At 39.7% G+C, this 13,556-nt stretch overlaps 1 protein-coding gene across 1 annotated transcript; it reads right to left on the bottom strand.

The window, feature by feature from the left end:
• Nucleotides 1-9,691: 9,691 nt before the first annotated feature.
• LOC122643528 lies at nt 9,692-10,272 on the bottom strand. Its single transcript, XM_043837145.1, has one exon. It carries the CDS (start codon nt 10,270-10,272, stop codon nt 9,694-9,696), a length of 579 nt encoding a protein of 192 aa, XP_043693080.1. The 3' UTR covers nt 9,692-9,693.
• Between the last annotated feature and the right edge of the window lie 3,284 nt (nt 10,273-13,556).

Below are 13,556 nucleotides of genomic sequence, written 5' to 3'. Positions count from 1 at the left end.
CACTTGAGTGATCTACGAGATGTATTATCTGTATTGCGTAGTGAATGTCTTTTTACGCAGCCCTAGAAAAATGCTATTTCATGGTGGACAAAATCCTATTTTTGGGATTTAATATTTCTGGGAACGGAGTGGCAGTTGATGAAGCCAAAATTGAAGTCATTAAGAATGGGCCGACCCCTCAGTGTATCTTTGACATGTGCAACTTCCATGGGCTGGCCTCTTTCTATCGCTGCTTCATTTCGTATTTCAGTACTATAGCAACACCACTCACCGCCTGCATGAAAAAGGGTGTTTTTGAGTGGACCAGTGATGCCCAAGCCAGTTTTGAGCACCTGAAGCAAAATTAAGTGCAGCCCTTGTTCTAGCTTTGCTAGATTTTTCTTTGATATTTGAAGTGCTTTGTGATGCCTCTGGCACGGGTATTGGTGTTGTTCTCAGTCAAGTTGGCTGTCTCGTGGCATTCTTTAGCGAGAAAATTAGTGGCGCAAAGTTACAGTACAACACATATGATTTGGAGTTTTACGTTCTATATCGCACCCTAGAGCACTAGCGACAATATCTGATACACAGGGAATTCATTCTTTTTACTGACCATGAATCATTAAAATATATTTCAGGTCAGCATAAATTAAATTCCTATCGTGCCAAGTGGGTAGAATTTTTGCACGAATTCAATTTTCATCTCAAGCACAAGGTGGCCTCCAAAACCAAGTCGCCGATGCACTCAGTAGAAAACGCACTTTGCTCTCTACCATGCGAACTACTGTGTTGGGTTTTGATTCCTTAAAGGAATTGTTTGTTGGCGATCCCTACTTTTCCCATGTGCTCGAGGATGTACAAGCCAGAAGGGTGTCTGATTTTACTCTTTGTGACGGTTTCTTATTTCACCAAAACCGCTTATGCGTCCTTGACTGTTCCCTCCACCAGAAAATTATTTCGGAGTTGCATAATGAAGGGCACTTTGGGAGGGACAAAACTCTTCAATTAGTCTCGTCCAAGTACTTTTGGCCACACTTAAAACGTGATGTGCAGCGTTTTGTCATGAGATGTCGAGTTTATCAAGAGAGCAAGGGCCACGCCACCAACGCTGGTCTCTATTTACCGCAGCCCATTCTCCAGGCCCCCTGGGAAGATATCTCCATGGACTTTGTCCTCGGACTGCCACGCACGCAACGCGGTATGGACTCTATCTTTGTGGTCATCGATTATTTCTCTAAGATGTCTCATTTTATGCCCTGCTGCAAGACTATGGATGCATCCCGTATCGCTAATTTATTCTTTCGAGAAATTTTCATGCTGCATGGTTTGCCCAAGACTATTACTTCAGACAGGGACGCAAAATTTCTCAGTCATTTCTGGCGGCAACTGTGGAAGAGTTTGGGTAATTCACTTCAATTTAGCACTGTTTTTCACCCCAAACTGATGGCCAGACCGAAGTGGTCAATCGCCCTTCGGGTAATCTATTGCGCAGCCTAATAAATGACAATCCTCGTTCATGGGAGAACCGCCTATCTAAAGGTGAGTTTGCTTTCAATTGTTCTGTCAACCCATCGATCGGGTACAGCCCTTTCATGATTGTTTATGGTCGGCAACCGACCACGGAACTTGACCTCACGCCCATTCCTTTCCCTGAGAAGCCCATTGCATAAGTCAGTGACATTGTCTCCCAGTTGTGCCACATTCATGACGATGTGCAGTTCCAGTTGGTTTCTAGCTCCACTTCCTATAAGGCGGCTGCCGACAAGCGGCGGCGTGAAGTTCTTTTTGAACCTGGTGATTACGTGTGGGTGCGTCTGCCGCCCGAATGCCAACCTGCTAGTACACATAAGTGCTCGCAAGGTGGGTCCACTAGAAGTACTTGAGCGCCTTAATCCTAATGCCTATCGCATCAAGCTTCCATCCCATCTTCGCGCCCATAATGTCTTTAATGTCCGACATCTCACGCCCTATCTTGGTGATTCTTCCGAAGATGGTGCGTCCAATTTGAGGTCGAATTGTTTTTAACTGGGCGGGAATGATGCAGGCCTAGACTCCTTAGTGGAAGATGTGGAATCCCAACTCAATCATCCAAAATAGTAAGGCGATCAGAAAGGATAAGAGCTCGACGTGGCTGAGCTTGGTTTTGAAGATTGTGTATCACTTACGATCGTGGGTGTCTCTTCTTGTGTTCTCTGGACTTCTATTATTAGCGGATTTTCTGTTTTAGTTTTTCATTGATTGTAAGACTCTTTATAGCACGTGCATGGTTCTAATTTGGTAGTTTAATCTCCACCATAGGATCTTGGGGTGTGGAGATTGGGTTTTGGTTTTCCTCTTCCATTATATATTGCAATCGGATGTGAGATCTAGAAGGTATATTATTTTAAATGAAATAAGATTTCAATCTCCGCTTGGAGCTTGTGGAGGAACTTGCGAGTTCCCTGTTCTTCTTCCTCATTCAATCCTGCCTCCATTGGAGGGTTGCTCCACTCCAGGGGATGGATTGAGAGGATATTTATCACCATAAGATTATCACTCTCAATGCAAATATTTTGCAGGCCTTAATTTACAGCAAGTAAGAGAGCTTTGCGGATTGCGGATGCCTTTGTGACACATGCATAAGTCGTGCCAAGCCCTTCCGTTAAACAGAACAGAGTGTGGCTTTTGCTGTCTCAAAAAATTCCTCCATCCCCTACTATTCCAAGATTTCCTTTGCTGGCTCCATCTACATTAATTTTAACAGTGTCATCTAAAGGAGGGATCCAGGAGATATTAAGTAGATGTCTAGGTTTAGCAGAACTTATGTAAAGCTGGAGAAACTCCTCAGCAAAATGTTTAGCCTTGTAAATTAGAGTTGAAGTCGAGCACTCTTTTTTATGAAAGACCATGTGATATGCATTCCATAAGTACCATTAAAACTGTGAGAAGGAGTGACGCACGAGGTAAGAAATGTTCAAATGGTTGTGAGTACTATGGAACGAACATCTCCTTCATCCGATATTCGAGATAAGCCCAACGAGTTCCAAACTTCCCTAGCAGAGGGGCATCCCACCAGAATGTGATTGATGTCTGCAATGTCCTGACTGCATCTCCAACATAAAACTTCTAAGTTGAAACCCCATCTATTACGCAAGGCGGACGTGGGAACTCTTCCATGGATAAGTTTCCATAAGAATATCTGGATTTTAGGGACTGTTGGAAGGTGCCAGAGTTTAAGCCACCAAGATTGAGGGGGAGAGCAATTATCCTGCAAGGCCAACAGATAAGCAAAGCTCACACTAAACACCCCATTGGTTGTGTGATGCCAGACATACTTATCCTCTCTTGAAAATACCAACAAGGGGATGGATAAGATAGCTTGAGCCTGTGGAGGAGGTCACCATTGTGTGATCCGATCAATGTACCAATCCCAAGTATGAGGGTTGATGAAGAAAGCCACATTTTGATGGGCATGCCTCGGTAAGGGAAAAGGGGCCTCCAAAGGAGGAAAATTAGGTATCCAATAATCTGTCCAGGGGTTAATAGATTGGTCGTTACCTACTTGATGAAATAGTCCCTTGCGAAGAAGAGGTAAAAACCCAACAATTCATTTTCATCCCCAAGACGCATTAGTTGGGGAGACTGCATGTAGAATATCAGAATTAGGAAAGTACTTATGTTTCATAGTTCTTCCCCATAGTGAGGTTTCCGGAGTAAGAAGCTCCCAAGCTTTCTTTACAAATAAGGCCTTGTTCATGGGTTCTGAAAGCTTTAAATTCAGTCCTCCACTTCTTTTGGGTTGACAAATAGTCTGCCAACTCACTGTCAGAACCAATGACCCTTCCTCCTTGGCCCAAAAGAAGTTTCTATATAGAGAGTCTAACTCCTTTAGGGTTGACATGGGCAACTAGAATTATGACATATAGTGGAGAGGCATGGCAGAGAGTGTAGACTATATAAGAACTACCTTTCCCGCCGAACCTACAGACCTAGACTTGCTCTAGCAGTTTGGCACTGCTTGCTTAAAAGCATGCCTGAGGCTTGGTCAGTGGATCAAGTACTCCTTACTGCATTGGTGAACCAGAAGAGGGCTTCTAATTCGATTTGGCACCTTCCACTCTTTCCATCTCCACCCCATGTCCAGCTGCCTTGTAGCGTGCCCCACCTGAACAAAAATAATCCAAAAAAAATGTAGAAAAAAGCATGCTTACATTTTTCACTGTGTATAACTATGTGATAATTAATGTTTCACTAGTTTATATGATTCATCCATATTTAAATAATATTAGGCATCTTTTACTTATTTATTTAATGCATTCTCCTATTTTTCATATTTAGGGTATATTCACTTAATGAATTTAAAATGACATATTTAATAGAGATTTGCATTTTTATAATGTACATGATGCATCTTATTACATAGGGTTAGTATATGTATTTTTGGGGAATTTATTATATGCATTTACTATTATATATTTGCATATTTGCTTAATTAGGATTTATATTAACAATCATTAGAAAATTATGGAAAAATTGCATGATGATGTATAAAAATAAAAAAAAATAAAAAATTCATGAATCCTCTCTGTAAAATAATTCTCATGTTAAGATGAATGTCTTTAGTAGGTGATAACAGTAGAGGATTTTTTTATTTTACCTCTTTAGTAATTTAGCCCTTATTATTTCTAAAATTATGGAAAAATAGGGAAAAAATTGCATTAGTTATTTTTTATGCATTAAATCATGTTTCAAATGATTTTATGGAATTATAATGCATATACATTTTCATTCAAAGTTTTTCTGCATAAAAGTGCAATACATTTTCCTATAGAGCATTTTGGTAATTTTACCAAACCTAGGGAAAATGTGGGTTTTAACTTTGAGATGCTCCTTCCTTTGACAAAATAAAATATTTTAAAACATGCATGGGTTTTTTAAGACCCTTTGTATGGAAAAAGTGATTTTGGCCATATTTACTATTTTTTGCCACCGAGGGTATTTTGGTTGTCTGACCCCCATTTTATCAGTGCACTTCATGAAATGTTTTTATTTTATGCTTAATATCATATTAGGTCTAGGTTTAGGCATTCATACCCTTTCCTATGCATCTAGGGCATCTCAGAGGTTTTCTACCGCCATTACCCTCCAAAGGCATTTTGATAATTTCAAACAAGATTTTCGTCGAATTTTTGCAAACACTTTTCTTGTGTTCCTTGCATGTTTTTGGTGTAATTAAAACAAGGTTTTATGGATTTTTCTTGCTTGCCCTAAGTATCATTTTGTAAATCCCAATGCTTAATTCTATCTCAACTTAGTTGTTGCTACCTTTTTCATCATGCTAAACCTATATTAAGTGTTTGGTTATTTTCTTCCATTTGACTTTAGGACTCTGGCCATAAAGTTAGGATTCCCAACTTAGGGTAAATACACTAATTAAATTAATTAGGATTCATAACGTACTTAATCACTCTTAAGGTTAGTAGTTATGATTAAGACATTAATTTTAATTATTTAATTAGGTTCATAAGCCTTAACCAAGATAGGTTAAATCTCCCAAATTAGATTAACTAAGTGCATAACATGTATAAATAACAAGTATATAACAAAATGTATGGTCTAGGAAGACTGTTTCCGGTCGAGCATTTTGGGATTCCTAACACATTCCCCAAACATAGCTTGACACTTACTCAATGTTCCGGGGCATACTAGTTATTAAGTTTGGAGTTAATTTAGCGCATCTCCTTCAAAGCAGAAGTAACATTGACGGGTCTAGTCTCAAGGTGGTTACTCCCCTTTTTACCTAGTGCACCCTCTTGCGACGTGAGGGTATACGTACCACCACGAGGTACCAGATTATCAATCTGCTTCCCCTCGAGTGCACTTCGAATTTTTCGATCCATTGCACCTACGCTGTGTCAAAACTTTCTTAGCGTGCCAATCAGACAAGGTTGAGAGGGAAAAACCCCTGGGTCTTCTTGAACCATTGCCAATACCCTAAAGACCATGCGAAAGTTTCTCTCTTGACTTCATTTATTCCTTGCCAAAAGTGAAGTAGTACGGATCTGTGCTAATGATGGTAGACAGATTTTCAAAGTATGTTACTTTCATCCCTACTCCTACCCACTGCTCAGCTGAGGAAACAACATATATGTTCATGAAGAATGCAAGCATCCGTCAAGATATTGTAAGTGAGAAATCTAAGATTCAATGGAAAGTTTTGGTCTAAGCTACTCATATTCTTGGGATCTCAACAAGATTTCACATCAAGCGACCACCCTAAAAGTATGACTAAATGGAGTAATTCTGATGCAGTAGGAAACTTGGGGTAGATTTCATTCTAATGCCGACAAACCATGAATCCACAAGTGGAGGAAACTGGAAGATTTCTATTCAAAATGTAAGCTGCTTACAAAGGAAAATTCTAACCCCTTATATATAGAGGCTTGCTTACAGAAGAAGGAAACAGAAGTTCAAAATTCAAAATTCAAAACTTTGGGAGGTTGTTTCGCCTTCGAAACACGTGAAAACAGCCAAAAAGAGCATACAACAACGTCGTAGGTGCTAATACCTAAAGAGCTCGACGAGATCTATGATTTGATATATAATTCACCCTATTTTATTTAATTACTCCGACCAGTCTGGGAGGACTTCTGCTGGTCCTACCGGCTCAATAACTCATCTAATATCTCTTCTACATGAAGTTCAATGCTCTCCTAGAAGATTACCTAAGATACTTCAATTCATGAGCGCAAATAAAAAAAATCGGGTGAGCATGTTGGATATTAATCAATTTTGCTTTAACCTACATAAGAACCCGTCCACGCATAAGAGTCTTTTTGAACTTGTCACTGGCCAACAACCCTTGGTACCACACATGTTTTTTTTTGTTTTTGGCACCACACATGTTGGTTGTTGGGTACAAAGGGAGCAACCCCGAAACTCAGCAATTTGTGAAGAATGCAATGAGAATGCTGAAATGGATAGGGCCTACCTTGGTAAGGCCGCTCATAGCATGAAGAAATGGGCTGATCAGAAAAGGCAAGCTAACAAGTTCAATATTGGTGATATGTTTCTTGTGAAACTACATCTAGAATGATTAAAATGCTTCAGGTGACATATGACATCCATTTCAAATTATCAAACGGGTGGGCTAAGTCTCCTATACAACTACCCATTTGGCTCAAGCAATTTCATTCAATCTTCACTCTAGTTGTTTAAAGCCCTACCAGGATGATCCACATGACCCAAATCGAAATGTCTCAAAGCACCCACCAACAGTAGTGAAAATTTTCCAACAAGGGATGCCAAATATATTGTAGCTGTCACACCCCTATCCCTACTAGGGATAATGAGGTAATTAACCTATTGGGTATGATTAGGATGAACGTCATCATCCCATACACGACAGGATCACGACGCAGTGCCCCTCATCATAGTTATAAACTAATATTAATTCACAGTAATATCAGAGTGCAGAAAGAAAAAAAAATATTACATTTCTCAATAGATCATAGATGTGCGAAAGCATTTACATCAGTAGTTACCCCATGTTTATCCATCTAAGTGTTACATGTAGTTTATAAGATTTCACCCAAGTGACCATGACATAACTATACAAAATATTGTAGAAGAGAAATGTTTGTACAATGGGCAATAAGCCCCAAAATAAACAAAAAGGGATTAAATCCTACATCACGATGCCCCGAAGGCACAATCATCACAAGCACAACCATCATTGTCTCGATTAGTGACTCAGGGTCCTCACCACCGATAGAGTCATAATCTGAGGAATGAATCTCAAGGTTCGCCAAATAACCATCATTTGCACCAACATCTAAAAAGATGTACACAAGGGGGTAAGCTCCACTGAGCCTAGCGAGGGGATTGGGATTCACATACAACACAATATCATAGTCTATAATGAATGTAAATGTCAGTACATTTTCCACTTAACACACAGTCTAAGTCAGTAGGCATATGCTACTGTAATAACTCGGGAGACACCGTAGGTCACTTAGCCTATCACCATTGTGAAACCTCAGTTGTTACCATGGGGCCCACGCCGGTCGTAGTCCCAGACCACCTAGAGGCAGACCCCTATAATTAGTGATCATCCCTGACCTGACCTCTCTCACACTCCACAGGCAACAGGGAGCCCTGACTATTCAACACCTAAACCCCTGTTGGTAAGGGTCGTAGCATAAGAAGCGAAATCATAACCATAGATATACTACATGCATCCCTATCGTGTCGAGAGGTAATCCGGGTACCAACACAATACGGCGCATACAGACTAATATGAATGCAAGATAACAATTCACATAGGGCTCCAGTGTCGGCACATCTCGACACCGTAACCCGTCCACAAGTATCATAGCATGAATCATTCAAAAAAGTCATAGTATTAGAATGCAATATGCAGTCATGGATGGTCAATGATTTGAAATTCATACTATATAATGTATGTAAATGCATATAGTCAATCCCAAGAATCAACCCGAACCCACTCACCTAATGGTTCGCGTGTCTTTTGTATTATTCGTTACCCATTCGACGTAGCACACATTTTCCCGTAGTAGTTTAGTCACCTAGGGATGCATGAACACTAGTGTTAGGGAGTGTAGAAGGGGTCCCAAGAGGGTCCTCAAAGGTTACTATTAAATACAAAAAAACAGAGCACGAACGGACTCAGGAACGGAGGCATTTATACCTAGGTCTGTTCTTGGACCGTTCAAGCTAAAAAGCCAAATTATGAAGGACAAATTCATAAACGGATTCTGCCCGGTGAATTCATTCGTGGATCCGTTCTCAGTCATTTTAAAACCGAACCGAATGGATTCACGGACGAGAAGGATGAGTCTAGTTGTGAGTCCATTCAAATACATGTCATATAGTCATGGAACGGATCTTCGAACGGAGGAACGTGACTCCTCTCCAGTGCGGGACAGTGTCCAACACACATCCTACAGATGGACGGGCACGATCCACAAGCCATCACACATCCCAATGTGGATCGTACCAGCCCATTCGTTGGATGTGCATTGGACACTGTCCGACGCTAGAGAGGATACAAGTCCCCCATGTGCTCATACTCTCAAGCCAAACAGATTTTCAGCTTCTCAAGTGCGGTGCACTACCCAGTGCACCACTAAATAATCTAACCGAAAAAATATGGGCAGTGGCGTCTTTTTATCCTCTCAAGTGTTGGGTGGACGGTTGGATTCTCAAGTGTGGTGCACGGGCACTCCACTTGAGAGGATAAATTTCCCTCCCCCCCCCCCCCCAACACAAGAAGGCCCACAAAAAAGAGAGCACCAAATCCTCCACTCTTCTTCTTCTCCTTCATCTTCTAAATGATGCTTGCCATTAGAGACCTCGATGAGATGGTAAGTCATGTAAGCCCACTTACTCTCTTCCTCACAGGAGCTTAACAAGCCCTTAAAATCAGATAGGACTCCCCACACTGCATGTCTTCGAAATAGAACCCAAAAACAAAAAAGGTTAAGACAACCGATTTCGGATGGTAAACATACAATCTTCCAAGGTAGCAGGGGATCAAGAAACCTTTGACTATATACATCGATTTCCAGGAAAAGGAAATCCAGAAAGCCCAAAAAAAAAAAACTGAACAAAAATATAATATTTAGTCTATTTCAATCGATCAAGCCCACCACTACGGAATTGAAATGAGAAAAAAAAAAATTTTGAAAAGGACTGCATCGAACTCCTCTGCTGCTATTCTAACAAACCAGTTCGCGTCAGAACTGCGTTCCTCACTTTGCTGAGATCCCTCCCCTTCAAAGTCCTTCCAACACCTTCACACACAGAGAAGGAAGAAATCTGACTCATCGACAACTTCTTAGCGATCCATTCATGGGGTGGGATATGATCGTCATCGTCATCATCATCACCAAAAATTCCGTCAAAGCCCTCACTGTTACTAACAGTAGTAGCTTGACCATAACCACCACCACCACCACAGCCATAGCTATAGCCGCCATCGTATCCCTTTGTTGGATTCTTCCCATAAATCTTAGACCAGTCTGGTATTCTTACAGGTGCTGACGATTTCTGCGTAAGATCGATCTCGTGGGAAGAATTATTTGGTCTTGGAATCATTCTTGAAGCAGTTGGAAAACGCTTCACAGTCGAAGTAGAAGAAACAGAGCAGGAGGAGGTCACGTAACTGGTGACCTTGGAAGTGGAGTCTTTTGTGTCCATTACTACTGACCAAACATCTTCTTCTTCCAATTCTTCGTCCCTGAATGATCTCCCATCACTACCAGCGTTGAAAAATTCATATCTACCTCCCATTTATGATTCCTCTGAACACCCAAAAATCGCAGCAAAATTTTGCAGCAGCTTTTCAAAAGGGTATCCCCTCAAAGTTGTTCTGCAGAGTTCAGAATTCTGCTTGTACCCAACGAGAGGAAAGGAAAGATGATTTATAGGAGACACGCCTTTTTCCGGGATTCAAACGAAAGATTGTTGAAATAAGGAAGAAAGATAAAGAATAACTCTGTACATCCTCCTCTGTTTTCTCCTCACTTTGGAGATTGCTCCAAGCTTCAAAGTTAAAAGAGTTTCAGGCTTTCAGCTCTTCAGGATATTTTGGAACACGTAAGGAGTAAGGACAAAGAAGCATTATTGAAACCATTGATGGAAACCCAATCCTTATTCTTTCGACAGATGTGTTTCACTGTTGTAGAAACTTTCCTTGTTAAATTCTAAGGGAAGGCAAAGGTGGACATGACGGATAGGTCTATCTGACCTGTCACGCAGATTTCCATAATTAGTGATAGTTATCCATCTCAAGCGAACTAAATCTATACTCTTACCAATTAAAAGTGAAAAACTCTTTCATCAAAAAGAAGATAAGCTTTAAAGCTATACGAAACACTTTAGAGACAGAGTGATAGAAGTGAAGAACAGCAACAGCTTGAAATAAGCATGGGATTTTGTGTCTCTACACCGAATTTGAAGCTGGCTTCTCCGAAAGAAAGAAAGAGAAGAAGGAGATTGGGAGGAGGAAGAAGAAATTAGCTATAGACAGACACTGCTCTAACCAGAGAACCAGAGCTAGGAAATGAGCCCTGCAAGTGTTTTTAGGGAGTCACTCCAATGTGTCCAAAGGTTCAGAAAAAGAAAAAAAATCCTTGAAAAATCTGGGACCAAAAGAATAATTGAGTGGTCCTGAGTGTCAAATGCTGAAAAAAGGGACAGAGAAAGGGTAATGGAAATAGTCTCTCTCTTATGCTAAAGTCCCACACATTTAGGATTTACTGACAAGTGGATTGTCTATGAGACTGTGACTTCACTTCTGGACCATACTTATCCTTTGTCCTCACCAAGTCGTAGCTTTGGAATGTTTTGGGAAGTAGACTATGACCGGTAGGAGGTTTCAAAATTCCATCCTTCACATATTAATGTTGATTTTAGGCACATATCATTCATTCCCCTTCTACCAAAAAACACCAAATAATTCATTCCTCACCTAACAACCGGTTAGCTCTAATACTCTTTAGTCTATATATATTAATTGGGACAAGGGATGCTAACCGGTGTTGTGTGTAGGCGTGTAACTGAGTCAAGACCCAATCTGGTGTGAAAAAACCGTTGTAATCTTGGACTTTTTCACCTTTCAAGGGTGTGGCGGTCTTTTTGTGTCGGACTGTGTCTGGCATAGGTACACGCCCATACTACTAAGCTTTCTTTTTCCCATATTAATTTGTTAGAGAAAAGTACTTTATGGTGGGAGCGTGGCCCCTGCATCTAGATACAGAGGAGTGAAATAATTGCCCCACCGGCCCACCCCCATGAAAAGCGAAAATATCCGCCCATTTAATACTATTGCGCATGCTCCCATTGGCCCTTGTGAACATTTTATTTTTTGTGTTTTTAAACAATGTAATACCCTTCAGTTGTAAGAATTTATATAATTATATCAAGCGAGAGAATTTCCTATAAGGACAATGTAAAAAGGAATTTGTACACTACAATCAACAACGGATTGAAAAATAATATCATTCATATGGGGTCTACATAAAACCCACATGATTAGAATATGAGAGAGAAATGTCATAATCCCACTTTTTATTATGAAGAGGATATAAAGGAATCTCACTATACCAAGTCTTTTTCTTTTGTATCCAATTAATTTATTTGAGAAATATCCAACGTCACTGCTATGGCATCTTGGATGACTTTTTTTTTTAATTTAATGGAACATCTTGGATGACTTTATGTACTAGTTAGACCAAGGGTTGTTAAATCCTAAATTGAGTCGATCAAACTGATGGAACCCGATCAAAAAAACAACCCTGATGGAATCAAATTTATTCTCTATTGGGTTGGTTCGGTTTGGAATATTACGAAATCGATTAAAAATCGGTTCAATTGAAACTGCACTAACATTCAAAACTGGACAAAGAGCGATAAGCTGAAAAAAAAATGTTTTTTTTATAATTGTTTGTATATATACATGGTAAACTGAAATTGAACTGGATCAAACCCGATATCAAACTGATAAATTCCTAATAAAAAAATATTAAAATAAATCACATTCAAACCGGATCAAAACCGATCCTTCGCTTAACGGGCCAGCTTCGATTTCACCCATTGTCAGTTCTAGCTGACCGAACCGATTGTTTGACACTCTTAATGAGACTTCTACTACCTAATAGGTTAAGCTCTCTCTACTACCTATTAGGTCAAATTTTTTTGCTCACATATGCGAACAGAGTATCAAAGCCGCTATGCCACTACTTTGTGTACTACCCAAAAGGGCCAAAAGATTGGTCACACACGTCACTATCACCCAAAAGAGGAACAACATGTGAGAAAGAATATCGAGAATCATTCCATCAAATATTCGATGAAACCTTAGATGACCTCTTAATTATGAGGTGTTGGTCTTTGCCAACTGAACAACCCCCTTGGGGTCACCGAAAGGTGTTAAACGGTCTCAAGAAACCATAATCGAATCATTTATTAAATAATTTTTCGATTTCGTTTTAAACAGTTCAATTTGATTTTGACATCCTTATCTCCACCTATTAATTTAAGCTTTTGATGTTCAATCCTTGCTCTAGTTTTCAATCAACAAATTTGCATGTTCTATTCTCTTAAGAGTAAGGTCGTAAAGGTGCGTCAATCCTAATTTTTGAATACATTTGGAGAGCACAGTTTAAAAGGTAGCTACTCTATGGGGTTTTTTTTCTTTTTTTTCTTTTTGGTAAAATACTCTAGGGGTTAAGAGTATGCTTTACGTCAAATAAAATTTTGACTAAGGGATCGAACCTATTTTCTTTTCTCATGAAAATCTACTAATCTAACATTAATGGAATAAAGTTATTTGTATCATTGTTGGAAAATCAGGTTTTTCGACTCAACTCGTCCGGTCAAAAACCTGGTGAGTCGACCTGGTCACACCTTATCAGGCCAAGTCTTGTTATTTCTGATCTATATATTTTATATATGTAATAAAATAGTAAATATATAATAAAAATACAGAAAAAATAGAAAAATTACATATCAATGATTTAAGATTTTTTCCCAATGCAAACATGTTCAATAATAGATTCTAATCATTGACTATT

Source organism: Telopea speciosissima, chromosome 10 (genome assembly GCF_018873765.1).
Source record: "Telopea speciosissima isolate NSW1024214 ecotype Mountain lineage chromosome 10, Tspe_v1, whole genome shotgun sequence".
In the NCBI taxonomy this organism is placed as follows: domain Eukaryota; kingdom Viridiplantae; phylum Streptophyta; class Magnoliopsida; order Proteales; family Proteaceae; genus Telopea; species Telopea speciosissima.
The sequence above is the reverse complement of the archived record's forward strand: the minus strand, read 5'-3'. Positions and strand labels throughout refer to the sequence as shown.

Coding starts and splice junctions, on each gene's coding strand:
- LOC122643528 (XM_043837145.1), bottom strand. CDS start 10,272: ATGGGAGGTAGATATGAATTTTTCAACGCTGGTAGTGATGGGAGATCA.